The sequence below is a fragment of the Oreochromis niloticus genome, linkage group LG11 (assembly GCF_001858045.2).
Source record: "Oreochromis niloticus isolate F11D_XX linkage group LG11, O_niloticus_UMD_NMBU, whole genome shotgun sequence".
Classification (NCBI taxonomy): domain Eukaryota; kingdom Metazoa; phylum Chordata; class Actinopteri; order Cichliformes; family Cichlidae; genus Oreochromis; species Oreochromis niloticus.
The window spans coordinates 21,740,352-21,761,538 of NC_031976.2; the positions used below are offsets into that span (position 1 = coordinate 21,740,352).

The 21,187-nt window shown below is 40.9% G+C and overlaps 1 protein-coding gene across 2 annotated transcripts; it reads left to right on the plus strand.

Moving 5' to 3' along the window:
• Window positions 1-71: 71 nt before the first annotated feature.
• pklr (pyruvate kinase L/R) lies at window positions 72-19,610 on the plus strand. Of its 2 annotated transcripts, none has more exons than XM_005472622.4 (12): window positions 72-147; window positions 7,813-7,977; window positions 8,562-8,653; window positions 9,705-9,836; window positions 11,697-11,883; window positions 13,169-13,442; window positions 14,181-14,331; window positions 15,123-15,275; window positions 15,389-15,555; window positions 17,243-17,309; window positions 18,511-18,625; window positions 18,714-19,175. In XM_005472622.4, exons 2-12 carry the CDS (start codon window positions 7,839-7,841, stop codon window positions 18,818-18,820), a joined length of 1,584 nt encoding a protein of 527 aa, XP_005472679.1. In that variant the 5' UTR covers window positions 72-147; window positions 7,813-7,838; the 3' UTR covers window positions 18,821-19,175. The 2 variants fall into 2 exon arrangements, with proteins under 2 accessions (XP_005472679.1, XP_005472678.1); XM_005472621.4 differs by lacking the exon at window positions 72-147 and adding an exon at window positions 1,889-2,123 and having other exon boundaries at window positions 18,714-19,610.
• The last annotated feature ends 1,577 nt before the right edge of the window (window positions 19,611-21,187 follow it).

Genomic DNA, 21,187 nt, shown 5'->3' on the forward strand with positions numbered 1-21,187 from the left:
TTCGTCGTGACAAAGGCAGCCCACAGGTGCAGCATTAACATATATCCATCAGGTGGCAGTAAAACTCACACCTGCCCGTTCATTTACGTTTGTACCCTGCCCCTGTTCATCTAGCACTTATTACCTGCTCGAGGAGAGATCCGAGAGGTTTGTTACTTCTCTTCTAAACACTGCAACTTCTCATCATAATGAAAATACGCTGTTTGGGCCAAGTAAATACTTAATTCTGCTTATCAGGGCTTGCTCCTGTATCCACCTCTTATGATTGTTTCTCCTTGTTTTGTAGCTAAAAGAAATCTTGCAGATTATTTCCGTCGCTGCAGCTGATATTGATCGCTTTGTGTATTCCTCTTTTTTTTCTGCAACTCACAGTCAAGTTTAAAAAGAACTCAATGCAGGAGCCACGTGGGGGGAAAACGTTTTGATAGTAATCCTACAGCATTTTTCGGGTATTCAATTCATATTGCAAATTTAAGTTGCACTTTGGTGCCAATGCGTAAAATCGACCTTTACTCTGTCTGATAATTACTGCAAGCGTAGCAATAGTAGATGTTACGGAGGTGTGTGCTTTGCACGTTAGATGGCTGCAGGGTTCAATTTTAAACAATCAACTCAGGACCAAAGTCCTGTTTGTCCTTTGGCTAACGATTTACACCCACCTGTCCACTCACCAGGGTCCATGCGTGACCGCGCATAGAGACAGCTCTGCAGAATGAGGCTCCGCGCAGACGCAAAGTGCTCAAAAAGTACAAGCCACGTCGCCTTTACGTGTAACCTCATTTGTCAAAGTCTTACTCTTCAACAACACCTCTTATCAGTCCTACTGTTTTCTAATAGCTGCTGTTGTGAATAAACACTATGAAGGAGGGAAGAACATTTACATCCATTTAAGCATTCGAGAAGGAAGAAGAGGACCAGTACCTACTCTGAGAGATCTCTTTGTAAATGTTTTGTACGTCGTGTGCTGATAATTATTTATTTATGTTATTGCTCCCAACAGATCAGCTATAGGGAATTATTAAGAAATAAATTAGGAATGCCAGATTGTGGATGGTGTTTGTTCTACTCAAGCTCTAAACTTTTTTTCTCATTTTGGTTTCTTGTTTAATTCCATCAGAAAACAGAATCTAGTATTAATAAAATTAAACAGTTGGGATGATGTTGCTTGGTGTAGCGTTTTCCCTTTTAACTCTGTAAATATAGCTACAGGGATCTGTGCAATGTAATTAGTATGTTAAAAGTGACCAGTTATCCTGGGACCTCCTGAATCTCCAGAAAAGTCGTGCCCTGGCCTTGGTGCAAAGTCTTCATGGTGCTGACATACTGAAATAATGTTAAAGTGGCATTCTTGGAAATGTTTAGATTATAAATTCAGGTTATACAACTTCAGCTGCAACTCATGGCTGTTTTCTTTACTGATCTACTTGTTAAGCATAATTATTTGTTCTCAAATGTTCCAAAAATGTTGAAGATAATTTGTTTACAGCAGACTAAAACCATTGGAAGAACTGCAGTGAAGCATTGATTTAGTTCTTTTCCTTAATAAGTGAGAAGTTATTGTTGGTTATTTTCTACCAATAATACATTGACAATTTATACTAATACATAATAGCATGAGTAAATATGTTTGGCTTCGGGTTCGCAATCTGGGGTCAAAGTTGGGGTTATATAATTTGCAACGGTGCAGGACACTCGTGTCCTTTTGTACTGTAGTGTACCCTGTTGGCTTACCAGTCTATTGGCAAAGATTTTCCATTTTTAGCATCATTTGTAGCCAGGTCAGATTGGCTCTCTTATGCTAACTCAGCCCCATCACGCAACTGTTGCATGCTGTGGACCCAGTCCAGATGGTGTGAGTGGGAGGAGAGATAGATGAGGGGGCAGCAGAGGGGCGAAAGAAAGATGAATGAAAGAGACATGAACAGGCTTGTTCGGGTGACACAAGACCAGTCAATAACATTAGTGCTGTAAAGGACAAAGACAGAGGAATTGAACTGAGAAATTGGGAGAAAGAAAATTACACAACAAAATCCAAGAGAACCTAAAACAAAAGTAGACTGGAGAAAGAATCGGACAGTGAAACAGTGGGTTTGGATCTATAATGGAAGGGTTACTCAACATGGGTAAGCACATTCATATATTTTCATACAGGTTTAGCTTGATTTAATTTATTTTAATGAAAATTTATTGAATGCTTTACACTTGTGGCAATTTTATTAGGAACGCTTGCTCAATTTCTCACTTTTGCACTGCAATATTCAAATCAGTCAACCACATGGCAACAACTCAGTACATTTAGAAACACATTAACTTATTAATCTTGGGGGGAGAAAAGCTTAAGGGTAACTCCTAATTGCTGAAACCAGGGATCTTTAGATCTTCCATCTAACGCTCTCCCAACTGAGCTATTTCAGCAGATAGAGATAAATTTAGACAAGATCAAGTTGGCCTGCTGAAGTTCAACCTCAGCATCAGAATGGAGAAGAGAGGTGATTTAAGTGACCTTGAAAGTGGTATAATGTTTGGTGCCAGACTTGCTGGTCTGAGTATTTCAGAAACTGCTGATCTGCTGGGATTTTCTTGCACAACCATCTCCAGTGTTTACATAGAATGGTCTGAAACAGAGAAACTATCCAGTGAGCAGCAGTTCTCTGGGTGAAAATGCCTTATAGATACCAGAGGTCAGAGGAAAATGGTCAGAATGTTTCAAGATGATAGGAAGGCAAAAGTAGTTCAAATAAATACTGGTTACAACAGAGATATGCAGAAGAGCATCTCTGATAATGTTGAATCTTGAAGCAGCAGAAGACCACACTGGGTGCCACTCCTGTCAACAAAGAACAGGAAACTGATGCTGCAGTTCACACTGACTCACCAAAATTGGCCTGTAGAAGATTGGAAACAAACGTTGCGATTAGTCTGTTTGATGTGATGAGTCTCTCTCCTCTGACGCTCCTCTGCTTCAATATTCAGATGTTAATGTCAGATTTGGCATTAACAGCGTGAAAACATGGGTCCATCCTGCCTTGTAACAACGGTTCAGACTGCTGCTGGTATAACGGTGTGGGGGATATTTTCTTGCACACTTCGGGCTTCTTAGTACCAACTGAGCATTGTTTAAACACCACAGCCTACCTAGCCACAAAGCTCAAGTTGTCTCAAATCGGTTTTTTGAACATGACAATGACCTCAGTGTGCTCGAAGTGCCTTTATAGTCACAAGATCTCAATCCAATAGAGCACCTTTGGGACGAGGCAGATGAGGACAAATCTGCAGCAATTGGAATGTTCCCAGTACCTTTGGCACAGCATGCGCTGAAGAAGGGAATCCAACTTGGTACTAGCACTGTGGATTAGTGTTTAATATAAACTGGCAGGACATATTGCGTGTGATTGATAACCTATATCTTGATGGAAAAATACTAAATAATCCCTTTTTTATAATATCATTGATTGTGCAGTGTCACGTTTTTGCATTATGTCCTTTTTCACTTGCATAACAGTCAGATGTCAAATGCCTTTGAACTTCAGTGCAGCCACAGTTGGATAAATAGCTGCACTCTTACCGTGGGTTCACTGATCGATTGCACACACACTGCGAAAATGTGACCAAGTGCAGGTCATTCCTAGTATACTGGGGCTACACCCGTAACTGGTTTTAATCAGTCATGAAGCCTCAGTGTTGACTGATACTTTGCAAGTTTAGTCTCATTGACCTAATGTCTATTTATAGTCAGCCTTCCAGTAACAGGTACCTGCGTTTGTGTACATTTGTCTGGATGTTTGCAGGTGGATGTATTGCTTGTGTGTGTTTCCATGTGTACTCTCTGGGATGTGTCTGGAGAGGATCTCAGTGGGACACGTAATGATGTGTGCAGCAGTGCGGCAGAACTGGGTCACAGGGAGGTGGAGAGGAGAGAAATAGAAAACGCAGACAGACACTGAATCTACAGGATAGACGAGTTTTGCAAGTTCACATTATTCTACAAAACCGCCGTTCACTGGTTTTACCAGGGAATTTCCTTTGCAGAGTGCAAACTATGTCCTTGCATGTTTCTGCTTGTCCATTCACGGCACAGCCCTTAAACCGATAACTGACGCATACTATTTAAAAAAAACAGCAAACAACCTTAAGACCATTGCAAAACAACCTTGTAAAATGTGGCCCTTCTGTGATGTGTGCACTCTTCTTTCTCTTGTCTTCTTTCCCGTCTTTGTCCTCACCTCTTCATACAAACCTTATGTCGGACTCACCTCTCATCCTCATGTTCTTTAGTCTCTGTGATGGCCGAAATTGCAAGCTCGACTGACTGTGACATCCTTTAAAATGGATTCCATTGTACTGGCTCAAAGCTCTTAGTCAGGTACCACAATGTTCTGGATGAAAGAAATGGGCTCCATTTCCTGGTTAATACTCTCAGTTGGCGCAGCCCATAAACTGTTTATAAAAGATGAAGGTAGCCATTATGCTATTATCCATGTGTTCAGAAAGTCCTGTTTTAAGCCTTTAGTTTGGTGCAATGGCTTTTGCCTTGTTTTATTTTGTTTGTTTTTTGTTGGTTAGCAAGGTCCAGCCGTATAAGTGTCACACGCTTGAAAGTCAATATTTGGTATGACCTTCTTTATTCTTCAACACAGCCTGAGCTACCCTAGGCAAGCTTTCTTGTAATTTCTTTAAGTAGTAAAAGAATAATTCTTCAGGCATCTTGAAGGACCTTCAAAGCTCTTCTTTGGATGTTGGCTGCCTTTTGTTCTGCTCTCTGTCAGAATGATCCCACGCTGCTTTGATAATTTTGCCGTCTGAACTCTGGGCGATCACGTCCACTGTGTGTTTTTCTATTTTTCAGGTGTGCTTTTACTACATTGGCAGTGTTTGGGGGATCATTATCATGCAGAAAAATGAAGCTGTTGCCAATTAGATGCTTTCAAGATGGTGGATGAAAATCTGATGGTACTTTTCTGTGTTCATAATTTCATTAATTTAACGAGATTTCCAACAGCTCTGGCTGAAATGCAGCCCCAAACAATGAAAGAGCCTCCACCCTGTTTCACAGATGGCTGTAGACACTCACTGATGTATCTCCCTGACCACCTCTGTACATATTGATGATGATTTGGATTCATCACTCATAATTCATCTTTGCTGGATTTTTTCCCTTTCTTTAAGTATTATGGATTCATTGAGTTCGGTAGTTACTGAAAGGCTTTAAGCACTGGTACCTCATACCATAAAGTATAAAATATCCAGTTAAATCTGAATAATGAAATTTAAACATTCGCCCACTTGCTGCCCACAAATGAAGTTTTAAAACCTTGCTCTTATGAAAGTTATACTTCTACTATCATTTTTTTTCAGAGCTCTCTCATAGAGTTCAATTCAAAATTCTTTCAGCACCATCTCTCTCTCTCTGCTGCAACCCATGACCTAACCTAGCTGTGACCATGGATACCACAGTCTGTCTTGCGCCAATCTAGCATAGTCCATCACAGTTAACTGAGCCACAGTATTGCAGACTTCCAAGTTTAACCTGCACTTACTTTCCTGCATCACCTCTGAAAAAACATGGAGTGATTATCGTGTATTTGTTGTCATATATCTTACTCTATATGAAATAACCAGGTGAATTCAGCAGATCCTCTGCTTGGTTAAAAAATCTAACAAGAACGGGGATACTGCATTTAAGCTGGAAATTTTCACTCACTTGCTGAGCAGTCTTTACCTTTGAAAGTAATCTCTCTTCTTCCTGTCCTTTCCTTCTAATAGCTTTCTGCACCTTTCTAATTTGCCTACTTTAAAAATCCCTCCATTTATGCTTGCTTCCCTTCAGTAGCATCAGCTACATGCCCTGTGTGGCCACGTTATAAACTACATACATGGATTCATGACAGAGATGAGAAGGCTGAGTGCAGGTGGGCCCATTTAGTAATTTAACTGTCTCTGAGGCATGAGCTGAAGCTCAACAGTAGTTTGCATTAAACTGCCAATCAGATTTAATTGCTCACTGGATCGAAGGTGTCAGAACGCAGTTCAGGATGGCCCCGGCCCACTTTAACCTCTGAGCACACCTAACTTAAATTAAAAAGGATCTAATATTTAAATAGCGAGTTCATACAAAAATCACCCCACCTACAGTTTTTATGAAGTGGGAAATGGAGGTTGATGTGCTTTTGTAGCCAGCTTCAAGTGGCTTTTTATGAGCTGCAGGATTAGACACTTGAGCTTTGAGTTCATTGTTCATCCCTCGAGGTTGATGCTCAGTGATGCCATAGAGACTGGTGGTTGTGGAGTCACTGGGATAAGGTGCTGAAAGGCTTTACCTACTGGTATCTTCCCAGTGTGAGCAGCACATGGATCAAACTGTGTAGATTATTGGTATATGGACTGCTGCTTATATAGAAACCTTCATTCACCAAGTCACACACACATTCACACAGCATCTTTTATCTCTACTTTGCACTTTTATCTAACATTCACTCACACACACACACACACACACACACACACACACACACACACACACACATAAGCCTAGATTGGGGGAAACTCAAGGTTCAGTAGCTTGCTTAAGGATACTTCCACATATGGACTGTGAAAGCTGGGGATCGATCAACCGACCTCCCGATTGGTAGACGACCCACCACAAATAATTAAAAAGTAATTCACTAGCTGGGACAACATCCTACCTACATATAGGTTGAACAGCATTTCTAGTAGATAACAGCAGATGGCTTGAGCATGAATTGAGGCTGTGGTTTGGGAAAGGCTTGACAGGGAACTGGGAGTGGCTCCAGAAACTCTGATATCTACAAAATCAGAGCTTTCTTTTAAAATTGGTATAATCAAGATGTTATTGCATCAGCAGATCAAATGAAAGGGGGCACTCAACATTGTGAAACTGTGGAATTATGAGCCAAGTTCTCTGGTTTACCTCAGATCTATAAAGGACTGCTTTAGATTTTCAGCTGGTTGAATTGGTTTTAATGCCCATAACTTTACTGGTCTGGTTCGCTCTCTTGACTCTTGCAGTTTCATTTCTAGCAGCAGCAACTGTCAGACTGACAGATACTTCAAAAGCAGAGCTGAAGTAAGAGTAAACATTGAACTTAAGGCAGTTTCATCAAATGTACAGGGGTGCACATGAATGCTGATGTTTGCCATAACAGCTTTGTAGTTCAACAGATTACCATTACTGTGGTGACAGTCGTTATTGCTGGTATGTGGTTTTTGCTCATCCATCCACTGCTTTGCATTTTGCTTCTGGAGGATTTGTTGTTATTGTGCTTCACAAGCTGACAGAGCGGGTAACAACAGAAATGCAACCGCTGGCTCCTTTCAGTCTCAGTGACTCTTCTTAATAAATACTGTATCCAATAGAGAGACAGTGTGTGTGTGTGTGCGTCTTCCTTTCTGTTCCATGAAAAACAACCAGCCTTAAATTAAACGGTTGCTTCCAGCTTCAAATGTCAGCATAAAAACCTTTATATTACCTCCATATTATCAGCCGTCATCTCTGTTTTCAAATGCCACTTTACTGCTTGTAAAGTATAGCGTATCAGCAGAGCAGCTGTGTATAGTTTTCGCATTAGTGACTCATAAGTGGGCTGAATACCAGCATCTAAACCTTTGTGACCCCTGCTGGTGGCAGTTAATGTCAGGTCTGTGTGTGCTGTGTTTTATCCCTTAATATTAGCATATTCTGTGTTGTTCCGACTGTTGGAAGTGTTCGGTTCATTTGTTTTTCACAGGTGCAGTTGGCAGAAGAGCTTCATGACTCAACTTCACCCCACTGACAGTGTTTCTCTGTCACTATAGCTCGCATCAGGCGCTACTCCGATGTGATGACACTGCCGGACTCTTTTATCCAACGCCAGCAGCTTGACGCCAGTATGGCTGACACCTTCCTGGAGCATCTCTGTCTCCTGGACATCAACCAGGAGCCAATCACAGCGCGCAACACCAGCATAATCTGCACCATCGGTGAGTGTGACAGACAGTGAGTCTCAGTTTCAAGTTTGTTGTCTGACAACTGTTATGTGTCATCGTTGGCTCCGTGTCAGAAAGCCAGCTCCTGGAGGGGGTGGGTGGTCTTCAGCTTGTTGGCAAGGCTTTTTGGCTGACGCAGTTTGAAGCTTTTGCTGCCCAGAAAAAGATGAAAAACAATTAGAAGGAAATACACTATACAAACGGCTCCTAAGTCATCTGGCTCTGGCTCTGGCTTTCCAGATGATGTTTTGATTCCTTGCGAGTACAGGCGTTTGTTTACTACTCCCTGAAGGGTTTTCACTAAAGTGATAAAGTAACAGGCAAGCAAACAGTTCATTTTAATGTGTGCCTGTAGCTAACAAAAATTTCTATCATTAATAAATTATAAAACGAATAAGGCTATTAATAAAATATCAGGAAATACAAAAAAAACATAGCCAAAAGGTAATTTTATTGTGGCTGTCCAAAACCTAATGACAGAAAATAAATCAAATTTTTGGGGGGCCTACATCGAATGAATGAACATTTGATTATTAAAACTGCTTTTCCTTTATTCACTCTTTTTTTTCCTCTTTCAGGTCCGGCATCTCGATCGATCCCCAAACTTCAGGAGATGATCAAGGCTGGAATGAATATCGCCCGTCTTAACTTCTCTCATGGATCACATGAAGTACGTACGGCACACATGCTGACACCAGCTTAATGTTGCCTATTTATTCACGACACCAAAACACCTTTGACCAATCAGGGGCGTAAAGAAAGAACATCTGGAGGTGTTTTGTGGTATCTGCCACCCACTGCGGAGTGGCTGTGGCTCAGGAGGTAAAACAGATCATCTACTAATCAGAAAGTTGGTGGTTTGATCCCTGGCTACATGCCGAATATCCTACAGCAAAATACTAACCTCAACTTGCTCTCTGATGCATCCATCAGAGTGTGACTGTTGGATAGAAAGCATTCAAACCTAGAAAAAAGTGCTTGGGTGAATGAGGCATGTTGTTTTGAGTGCTCAGAGTAGAAAAGTGCTTCATAAGAAGCCATCAATTTACCATTTACACTGGCAGCTGGTTCTGTGGGTTGCACAGTGAGACTGACTGGTTCTGATGCATCCCATGTACCCTTTAGCACAGCGGTCCACAACCTTTTTTGCACCATAGACCGGTTTATGTCTGAGAATATTTTCACAGACTGGCCTTTAAGGTGTCGCGGATAAATACAACTAAATAAAACCATTACCTGTACAAAAAAAGAGAAGATTTATTCATAACACACAGGAAAAGACCAAAGGAAACCGAGTTAACAATAAAAACGATCAAAAAATAACAATAAAATACGATAAAAACCCTGAAAACCATAAATTCACTCTTCGACCCGGTACCAGACGACTCACGGACCGGTACCGGTCCGGGCCCAGGAGTTGGGAACCGCTGCTTTAGCATCTATCAGACTGTAATCTGGGGAACTGGAAGACCTTGCAGTCTTCGTTTCTTGTGTTCCTTGAGCTGTTCCTGAGCAGTTGGGATGTGTGGATGGGGGTGGGTACATCCATGGTTTGTGATGAAGTAACAGCCACATAAATGCCAGCACCCAACACAGATAACAGATGATGATCCATGTGAATCATTTCACTTGCTATTGGTTTTAATGTTGTGGCTCATTTGTGTTCACACGCCTCGGTTTTCCACTCAGCCAGGTATTGATTCCCTGTCTGTGTCTTTCAGTATCACGGTGAAACCATCAAGAACATCAGAGAGGCGGTGGAGACGATAACCTCTGACCCGTTGTACTATCGACCGGTTGCCATCGCTTTGGATACGAAGGGCCCAGAGATCCGCACCGGATTAGTTAAAGGGGTGAGCATGCTTTGCTTCATCTATCAAACAGTCTAAACCTAATCAAACAGTCACATGCAGTCAGGTGTAAGAGGTGCAGAAAATACGCCAACTCCTTGGTGCAGCACATCATTTCTTACAGGTTGCTACTTTTCCTGGAAAAACAACAGCTGTAGGCGTGTGCTCATCTGCCTTTTCATCATCATCTTATTGTGTTGTTGGTCGTGTTGCTGTTGCCTGCTGTCTGCTTTGCTGAACAAATAACTCCAGGCTGCAGGAAACCTCCTCGTGTCTTGATTAGCTTCAGAAATACTCTGCATGGCATTTGATCTGAGTCTGGGTAGACTAATTGAAAGGTGCACTTGAGTTACTAAACACGTGCTAAATATAACTCTATTTTTATTAAATATTTATATTTTTTTAACACACAAGATATTTACAGCATACAAAATTATATATGTAGGTGAATATATGTAATGGCAACCAATCAATCAACCAATAAATCAGTCAATCATTATTATATATAATAATGACTACCCACGTTGTATGTTACCTGGGATATCCTTCAGTGCCCCTGCAACCCTACCTGGATAAGTGGTTAAGAATACGGACGGACGGACAGATGGATGGACGGACGGACGGACGGATGGATGGATGGATGGATGGATGCTATATTTGGCAATTTATAGCGGGCGTGGACATTAACAACATGTTAAAACATTCAACACACAAGATAAAACACAATAAACTGGCAGTATGGAGATGGAGTGATGAGCAGTATTTTTACACTTTGCGTACAACAATGCCTATGGTATATTTGGTGTACTTACTGCTGCTGTTGCCTGAGACCAAACTTTCCTTGTTTGTTTTTATAGCATACCCCTGAAGGCTCCTCGCATGTGAGGAATTATTCATGAAGATGTACACTTTTGAGTGCTTGTTTTTTGTAGAAATATGCAAAGTATTTTTGAATTATTCTGTTAATTTTTAAACTTATGTTATGTTTGAATCCCATTCTTGTCTTTTTGACATAACTTCTTCTTTTGGCTACTCCCTTTAGCGGTCATCACATTTGCATCCATCTCACCGTATCCCTACTGTCCTCCTCTGTCATATCGGCCACCTGCATGTCCTCCTCCTCTACATCCACGAACCTTCTATGTGTTCTTCCTTCCTGGGCACAAGATATTCAACATCCTTCACCCAGTATATCTACTATCCTTCTTCTGCAATTTTCCAAACCATCTCAGACTTGTCTCTCTAACTTTGTCTCCAAACTGCTGTCCCTCCGATGTACTTATTTCTAATTCTGTCCATCGTTGTCTCTCCTAGTGAAAATCTTAACATCAACTGTGCCGCCTTCATCTCCACCACCTTTCTTTTCAATGGTGTAAACCAACAAATAACAAAAGATAAAATATCGTGCTGCTATCTGCCTTTTGCACAAACCTTACAACCACTGGTGTGGCTGTGACAGCAGACACAGTTCTCAAATATTTGGAAATATAATTGTTACCTCATCAGTAAACACCAAACGCTTTGCACAAAGCAGCCAGTGTATTCCTTTTAAAGTTTTATGCCAGTACAGTACAAAGTCTCTTGTGTTTTCATCATTGCTGGCACTCAAAACCTCTCAGATAAGATACTAGAACTACTCATTATAAACACTACAAAACACACCGGCTTTTTGTAACACAGCATGCCTTTTAATCAACCAGTCACGGGTTTCATCACGGTTCAAACGCAGTCAGTTTTTTTGTTTTTCTGCAGCAGCACTCAGAGATCCTGTGTCTAAGAAAATTCAGTGTGCTGGAAATGACAATACTACTGTATGTTTGCTTACAACAAGAGCAGTAATTGGAGGTTTTTGTGTTTCGACAGAAAGTGGAAGAAGAGGTGGAGCTGGTGAAGGGCAACAATGTGCGCGTGGTGACAGCAGAGAGTGACAAAGACAAAACAGATGGAAAGATAATCTGGGTGGACTATCCCAACCTGCCCAAAGTTCTCAAGAAGGATGGAAAGATCTACATTGATGATGGCCTCATTGGACTCCGAGTATTAGATATAGGTAATGTGCATTACACAGACTTTAGCAAACCTGCAGAAAACATGTCTGCCTTATTGCTGTTTTAGAAACATCTGCAGTGACAGCTGTGGCCAGAGGCACTGCGTTTTCGATTTGTCTCTCTGTCACTCGAACACATTTATTTCTTTAAATATGGCAACAGTCCCTGGGACGCTTGAGGACACGTTTGGACATTAAGCCAGAATTCATACGGCGACAATGAATTTCATGCAAATGTGTAATTAGAATAAAATGATGATCTTATTTTATATTCAAAAGGTGAAAGGCCAACATCACTGTGACACCCTAAAATCATTCAGACACTACTAGCTATTGTTCAACTCAGAAACAGAGAAGGAGTTCAGATTCTGAATTGGTGATTATTTGCTCACCATAAATTCCTTCAAAACCTTCACTACATATATTATACGAGTATGGCAGTATGTACTGAGAAATCAGAGGTTTTGTCTGTTTTTTTAATGCAAAAGAGAAACTATGGTGTGAAGGGACACAGTATGTGTGGTAGTAATTGGATAAAAATTGGGGAAAAAAAGCCAATTTATGGATCCGTCCCTGCTGTTGCCAAGGACAAGACAGAAGAGCAGCTCAAATAGTTACTTAGCAAGAGAAATGGGAAGGTTCCATTCAAATATAATATAAATGCATTATAATATATTTGACTACCTTTGTTGGGATCTGATCCCCCTACTCACAGCCCACAATTTTTTCCACCATCAACTATAAATTTGGATCCAAATCAAATTTTACCAAAATAAAGGTCAGCAAAACAGTATCAACAGTCTTGTTTGTTTATCTCCCTCTGTTCTTCCTGGGCCTGTTTGGATTTTCACCTCAGGCTCCTTTATCCTCCCACAGTCCAAAGGCTTTCTTTGTCTTCAATTATGTTGTATATGTGTGAAAATATGGTGCTGTGTGTGAACATTTGGCATTTTCTATCTGCGAGGTGATTTTCCAGTTTTATGTGCATTCTTCTATAGCTCATTCTCATATATCTCATGCACTGAATGCACCTTTTCAGGCCAGTGTATTGATACAAACATGTCCACAGGCCTATAAACCTTCATCCCTGCATGCACGTATAACTTTAAATCTTTTTATAGATTCCTGAGTTCCATTATTATATATTACTTCCAATGTATTTTCCTTATTATCCAACAATTGTGCAATTTCCCATGCTCCGATTTTTGGTTATATTACGGAATGTTTTTATAGTGTCAGTGCACCAGTCCTTTGTGAGTCCCTGCATCTCCAACATTTGTCTTGCCAGGTTCGGACTGGGTGGACACGGTGGTGGAATCAGGCGGGATGCTCTGCAGTCGTAAAGGCGTAAACCTTCCCGGCTGCGACCTAATTGGCATGCAGGCGGTCAGCCCGCGGGACGAGGCTGACCTGAGGTTCGGCGTGGCTCAGGGTGTTGACATGGTGTTCGCCAGCTTCATCCGTTCAGCCCAGGACGTCAAGGATGTGCGTCGCGCTCTGGGGGCGCATGGTCGAGATATCAAAGTGATCAGCAAAGTGGAAAGCCGGCAAGGAGTTCAAAAGTGAGTCCTGGAAAATCTAATTTCCAATTAATGCCATTTCTGCAGAGTTATTTTTAGCCAAACAGGCACTGACGGCATGAGTCTTCCATAACGAGACTTTGACAGGTCTTCTAAATCCACCGCTGATGTGATCTGCCGCTCCTGTGGACAGCCAGCTGTCAGTGAAGGAGAAACATATGTCAACTTTAGATTTTACACATCTATGATAAGCAGTCTCTGTGGCTGTCCACGTGAGTTATTGCAGCCAATTAATATATCTGACATAATTTATTTCCCTGCCTTCATACCTCCATTACTTATCTCATGCTTTGTCCTGCTGCTCCCCGGCTGCTGACAGTGTTTAACTGCAGTTTTAATAGAATGAGATTAGATCATAAAGATGAATTCTTAACAGTAATTAAGCTGTTTGTGAATATTTGGTGTTAAATGTCCTGTTTGGATGTCCTGCAGCTGTGTTTTTCCCCTTTAAATCTACATCAGCATCACAGCTTCCTGCTTTTCCTTTCAGTCTCTTTGTTCCTTACTCACATAGGAGTTTGGATTTCATCCAGATCATTTAGGATTTAAATCACAATTTTACGCTATCCTCGATATCTTTTGAAGATCTAAAATTCTGCATTTGAAGACCTAGTTTTTTGATAACGTGTAGAATCTTCCTTATTCCTCCTTTTGTGCTCTTTTTCCAACTCTCTCTTCTTGAGCCCAAACACTCACTCCTTCCTCTAATCTGTCTGTCAGTTTTGAGCAAATCCTGGCTGAGAGCGATGGCGTGATGGTTGCCAGAGGCGACCTGGGGATCGAGATCCCTGCGGAGAAAGTCTTCATTGCCCAGAAGATGATGATTGGGAGATGCAACTCTGCTGGGAAGCCTGTCATCTGTGCCACACAGGTCAGAGATGAGCGCGCACACACACACATAGAAAAAAAATCACAGAAAAAGAAGAAATATTGAGATTAAGACTCTTAACTGCAGTTTTAGCCAGCCGAATGTCAAACGGGTCCAACTACACGTTAACCTTATACTCTTGTGCATAATGTCACTTGTCCAGTGAATTCATTTTCAGAGATGCACACATTCCCTCTCTTTCACACCCCTCTGCTTTTACACACATGCACACACACACACACACACACACATGCGTGCAACACTCCTGCAGCCATGTTGAGTCACAGTGCTGTATTTTGTTTATGCTACAGCTCTTGACTCGGAGTGACAGCGTTATAGCAGGTTTGCTACTCGAGACCTGAGCCCACAAACAACACCCACACACATGCACTAATCAGCATTAGTCGGAGCTTCTTAACTAAAAATGCAGTCTCACAGGCGGTGCTGCAAGCTATCTCATTTTCCAACTGTCTGCCTCGCTTATTGACTCATAACACTGAGTCTCCAGCATACCAATAACGATTTCTCTAACTCGCAGTCGCCTGCCTCAGTCTAAATGATCTCTTATTACTCCTACTCTACCATCTATCCATCCACAAAGCCATTACCTCCTGTCTTCGTGCTCGCCCATATCACTTTGTCAAAATGAACAAAAATTGACATACAAAGACTCCGAGTGGCTTATTTTTGATGGACTCATTGGTGAAATCCATTTATAGTACCTTATAGAGACCTTTTGGTTATAGCTGAAATGTATTTTATGTGTGTCTTTGTGTGTTTTTGTGCATTTGCAGATGCTTGAGAGCATGGTGACCCACCGACGGCCAACTAGAGCAGAGGGCAGTGACGTTGCCAATGCCGTGCTGGATGGAGCTGACTGTGTAATGCTATCTGGAGAAACCGCCAAGGGACTGTTTCCTGTGGAGTCAGTTGCAATGATGCATTCGGTGTGTGTTTCTGTGTGCACATGATGTCGTTCTGTTGCGTCTGACTTAGTGCCCTCTGATAATGCTCTAACCCTCTGTCTGTCCCTCTCCCTGTCTCTGTCGCTCTATCTCAGATCTGCAGGGAGGCAGAGGCGGCCATTTTCCACCAGCAGCTTTTTGAGGAGTTGCGCCGCCTCACTCCTCTCTCCTCTGACCCCACGGAGGTCACGGCGATCGGAGCTGTGGAGTCTTCATTCAAATGCTGTGCCGGGGCCATTATAGTCCTCACGACCACTGGCAGGTGAGTATATCAGCTAACATTCATGATAAATGTGTCAGAACTAGCAGTGCTATATGCTATATCGTGACAGTTCACCTGACTGTCACGATATAGCATAAGACAAAGTTTTAGTTGTTGTTTGATGAGGGTTTCCTACCAAAAAACAGTAAATCTGGCAGAACCGCTGAAGTCAAGAGAAGCTTCCGTCTGTTTCAGAAGAGCAGCAGCAAGAACCATCAACAGATATGACAATGATTAAGTCAGAAATGGCATTGAAAGAGGAGCTGTGGTAGAGGGGGGTTGCAAAGTAGCTTGCAGATGTAAAGAAGCTATGCTTAAGGAACTTAAATAAGATGCTCTGTGTGTGGTCTGTGTGAAAGTTGCCTGACACTGAGATCAGCTGATCTACCGGGACTGTAGCTGGCCTTCACTTTGTGGCCTGTTAGTTTAATAGAGAGATGCTGGTAGGTGGATTTTGCTGCCATGTTGTTTTCTCTCCAGTTCTGTTGCAGTGCTAAGCTAAGAGCTAGCAGATTTAGCACAAGTAACTAAAAAGCCTGATTAGATTTGGAAAACCATTTGAAAATAATTAACATAAATATATTATCATTGTCTGGGCGGCATGGTGGTGCTGTGGGTATCACTGTTGCCTCATAGCAAAAAGGGGTTTGAATCCAGCCTGGACCTCCCTGTGTCTGCACACGTGTTAGTGATGTATGCAGGTGTTAATGTGTCTGTAAATTCTGTGAGGCCTGCAACAGACTGGGGATTTATCCAGGGTGTAGGAGATAGGCTTCGGCACTCTGGTGACCTTGGATTGTAAAAGAGGAACAACTTGGATTAATAATTTCCATATTCGTCCTTGCAGATGCTAGAAACAAGTTTATTTGTCCCTCTCCAAACAAACATATAACACGGACTCTTTAAAGTTTGCAGCTACAGATGTTTGTCTTTTATCCCAAAGGTCCAGGCTGAATATTGCAGTAATGTTTGCTGCTTGTGCATCTTCTAGGTTTTATGGGGCTTCATTGTACTGTTTTTGTGTATTTTGTACTTTTCTTCCAAAGATTCCCCTTCTCACATATATTAAATGTGCACACAGGAGGACACATACATATACCTCCTGTTACAAAAATGTGCATAAAAATATACTAGAATGATCTCCAACTAGTTTAGACATTATGTCTAAGTGAACATACAACCATAACATATCAGATATTAAAACTGTGAGATTTAATTCTGATTAGAAAATAGTTTACTCTGTAATGTCTGCAATATATTTCAAAAGTGTCAGCACATAAGATGCTCACATTCATAGACAGTAGACAGTCTTAAAAGCAAAAGCTTCTATAAACGAGTGAAGAAACTAACAAATGGAGAGGTATCTGTTTAGTTGCACCACAGTTGATATCCTACTGTGTTCTGGGTGTTAAGCTGCTGAGTAAGTGCAGATTTCACTTTAAGATGTTGAGAGGAAGCAGTCTAAACGACCTTGAAAGCGGGATTAATAACGGATCATGGATGACAGTAGCTTCAATCACAAAAAGCGAGTTATTATTATTATATTTGGAAGAAAAGAGTCCTGTATGATTTATGCCAAGGAGCAGTGACGCTGCTTTCGTTTTTCCCTCAGCATGAAAGTGTTGTTCATGCGTGCCATCACTGATAATTTAGTTTCTATCCTTAACTTTGCACTTCTTCTCTGCAGGTCGGCTCATCTCCTGTCCAGGTACCGCCCTCGCTGTCCGATCATTGCCGTCACCAGGAGCCCGCAGGTACACTCTGCTCTATGAACCAAAAAATAATTATTATTTTTGTGTTGACACTTGGTGCTTTTGTCTTACCATGAAAATATGGCTTAGATGATGATAACTCGCTGTTTTCAAAAGTGAATAGTGTGCGATATCTACTCTTGCTGTCTGTCGTGGTAAATTGTGACAGTGTTGTCAGACTGGTATCACCAATCCGGAGTATTTATTACTGACTGTATTTCTGGTTTATGGAGCTGTCTTATTCTAAGACCGGTGATCAAAGTGGGTTACACGGTCTTTAAAAAAGAATCATGGTTACCAATAATGTCAAAGCAATAATCACCGTCAAATTTGATGGAGCACATGTGAATGCTCTGTAATAACCCCACACTATGGATGATCACTGAAATCAAGGCAGCTCCCCCTGACCTTCATTATTATAACCTCCACACTTTTTGATCAATCACAGGTCATCTTTTAATATCAATAAAATTGTGGTGACAGAGTACAAAATTGGCATGTTTCTTTTTTCTCAGTAATATTAATTAAAATAAAGAAAATTAATAGGATACACAAATAAATGAATATAATAATGACCATATTTAAAACAAAATTGCCTCATTCTGACATACTTTCATATTCCTCTCTCTTCCTTCTTTAAATGTAAAAATTGGTCTCCATCTCCTGATAAATAAGTTTTTCTGAAGTTATTTGTTCCATCAGATTCTATTCAACCACACGTGCGATGTTGGAGGCTCGGGTTTCCACCATCTAATTATAATGCATTTAATTGCTCAACAGTAATCGTAACAGATATTTACTAGCTGATTCCTCAGATTCTGCAGGAATCTTATTTCGATATATATCTCACTTTAGAAAAGACCACAGTATGTCCAACATGAGCCTTCTGGGCTCCATGTGTATTTTATTATTTTGTGTTTTATTTTGATAGTTTATTTTTTTTGCTGTGTTGTTTTCTGTTTTACTTCCTGTCTGTATGATTGTTTTCTTCCTCTCTTGTTTCCAGTCTCCCAGTTAGCCTTCATTGTGTATTTATACACTCCTCTTTGTCACATTGTCTGTTTGCATTCCTGTTTTTACTGGTAAATATACCAGGGGATCAACAGACTGACAGACTATAAAACTCAATAACCACCAAGCAACTTGCAGTTATTTGACAGAAAAATCAGCTATAATCTACCTAATCTTTTTTTCTCTTCCTCAGGTCACCCGTCAGTCTCAGCTGTTACGAGGCGTGTTTCCTGCCCTCTTCCACCCTCTGCCCGCTCCTGTGTGGGCTGATGATGTGGACAACAGGGTCAACTTTGGCATGGAAATTGGTCAGTCTGTGCTCTGTTCAGCCCGCTTGCAGTTCTTATATAATATAAGCCATATTACTCACATGCCCTTATCTGTCCAACACCACAGGGAAAGCAAGAGGATTCTTCAAGTCTGGCGACATGGTGATTGTGGTGACAGGCTGGATCCCAGGGTCTGGTCACACCAACATTATGAGGGCAGTGAATGTCCCGTAACAACATGACCTCACTGGACTCTAAATCTAACTGAGTTGCTGGAGGTTCATTAAGAGAGCCTTTAAAATCTTTTAATGCACCGAAAAACCAAAGAACCACCCCTAAAATTGAAGCAATAACCTCTGTCGAAAGCAGCAGAAACACTCTCCTTAAAATTTGAGGTTATTATGAGGAAACACTTGGTCTAATAACCACTCATATGTACCCATGACTCCCTTCAAATAAAACTTGACTTTAACTTTAATACGTTGTTCTCCAGTTTATGTCAGGACACAGGCTTCTCTAATTGAACTGTCCAGCCTCCTGTTTTCATATTGAAAGTGAAAGTATTGTCTCTGTGGCTGCCATTGTTGAAGCACATTGGTGCTCTTTATAGAATTTGGAGATAAGGCTTTCATTCCTACCCAGAGTCCCAAGCTTGTCTCTGTGCAGCGGCAATTTTTTGGCTATTATGAGCAGCACCGGATGATGCAGAGCTGACACCCCCTTTTGTCAACTGAGATGACCCAGATGGCCACATCTGCATATTGCTCTCCCAGAAAGTAATTATATCTGTTCCTGTGTGGGTCTTCCTCATGCCTCATAATCCTTTATTTTGTGACATCCTTGCTTCCTCCTCCTTTTTTCCTTTTGAGCTTTAATGTGCATTGAATCCTCCCGCAGCAGTTTATTCCTCTCTCTCTCTCTTTCTGCCACTAATAGCCACTTTTACAGAGGCTGACTCACTGTAAATATTTCTGTGGTTAGTCTAATAGTGTTTTATCTTTCTGGGACAATTGGAGCACTTAAAGAGTTTTATGTCTATATTTGCAAAAGTCTGTTTTCCATAAGCCTGCGGGAATAAGATGTGAGGTTTTTCACTTATTCTGCATGTAGATGTATTCAAGTCAACTGCTGAAGTAAAAGTAGTAATACCACAACAAAAGAAAACTGAAATAAAAGTATGGATATCAGATCAATTTATATTCAATCTTTTAAACCACCAATTTGACCAATATGCCTCTTAAAGTATTGTGCAAAAGTCTCGAGCCACCCGTCTCTTCTTTATATTTTGCCACGAAAATGGGAAATAGGTGTAGAGATTTATTAACATTATTTATTTATTAATTAAAATGTGCAAACAATGGATTTATAATATATAAAGGAAAGCAGAATCTGTGTAATACTAACAAGCTTGAAATATTCAATATTTGGTTTGAACAAATTTATTCTTTAACACAGCCTGAACTCTCTCAGGCAGCAGGAATATTTCTCCAGGCGTCTTGAAGGACATTCAAAGCTCTTCTTTGGATGTTGGCTGCCTTTTGTTCTGCTCTCTGTCAAGATGATCTCACAGTGGTTTAATTAATGGTGAGGTCCGGGGTCTGGGGAGGCCGATCCACGACTGATGTCATGTGTGCTTTTACTACAATGGCAGTGTGTTTGGGATCATTGTTATGCTAAATATTGAAGCCGCTTCCAGTCAGACTCTTTCCAGATGTTATTGAATGGTGGATCAATATCTGATGGTACTTTTCTCCATCTATAATTTCATCAGTTTTTATAATAGTGGTGATGATCAGAACCAAATATTGAAATTGTGATTCATCAGTTCCATTGATCAATTCAATACCTGTTGTCATTGTCTTGTGTAATTTGACATACCACAGCTTTTCTCCCTGTCTCCCTTCAATAAGAATGGCTTCTTGACACCCACCCTTGCACTGAGAGCTTTTCTGATGAGACTTCAGTGAACAGCAGATGGATTGACTGAAGGCCTAGCAGATCGGGGCGTTGCTGAATTTTGTTCCCTGTTTCTTAAGGACATGACTTTCAGATACTATTCACCTGCTGTACACAGTATTTAGCCTCCCACCCGTTAATCCAAGAATAAAAATAGCCATCACAGCAATTGTAAATGAACATAATAGGCGCCCTTTATATACTAAGTAGTAAATAGCTGTCAAATGTAATTTTTCCCCCCAAAAAATGTTGTAGGTTTAGATGTTTACATAAAGTACTTCACAGCTGTTCTTAAGCCGAACATACTTTCATGTGTAATTTGGATGTAGATGTGTTCACAAATCGTAACAACACATAAAAACTAAAGTACTCTGTTACATGTAAAATCCCTGCTTTCACAATATTTCTTGACCTTAGAATACTGACAGATCGACTATAGAGTCTCTTATTTAAGAAGGATAACCAATAAACAGCTGACGAATAAACGTCAATCTTGGTGTGAAAAATGTAGTCGAGTACTTAAATACATTTAAAATACTGAAAAGGAAAAAAGTACATTACAGTAAACTACCCTGTCATCTATTTCATGATGTATCAGCCTTCATATCTCTCTAGACGAACTCAAGCTCTGGAGTTTAACTGCAG

Bases quoted from the DNA above. Each gene is read 5' to 3' on its own strand.
- pklr (XM_005472621.4), top strand. From the start codon at position 2,102: ATGGAAGGGTTACTCAACATGG. The intron at 13,443-14,180 runs GTGAGTCCTGGA...TCTGTCTGTCAG, and splicing joins AGCCGGCAAGGAGTTCAAAA to TTTTGAGCAAATCCTGGCTG. The intron at 17,310-18,510 runs GTACACTCTGCT...TCTCTTCCTCAG, and splicing joins CCGTCACCAGGAGCCCGCAG to GTCACCCGTCAGTCTCAGCT.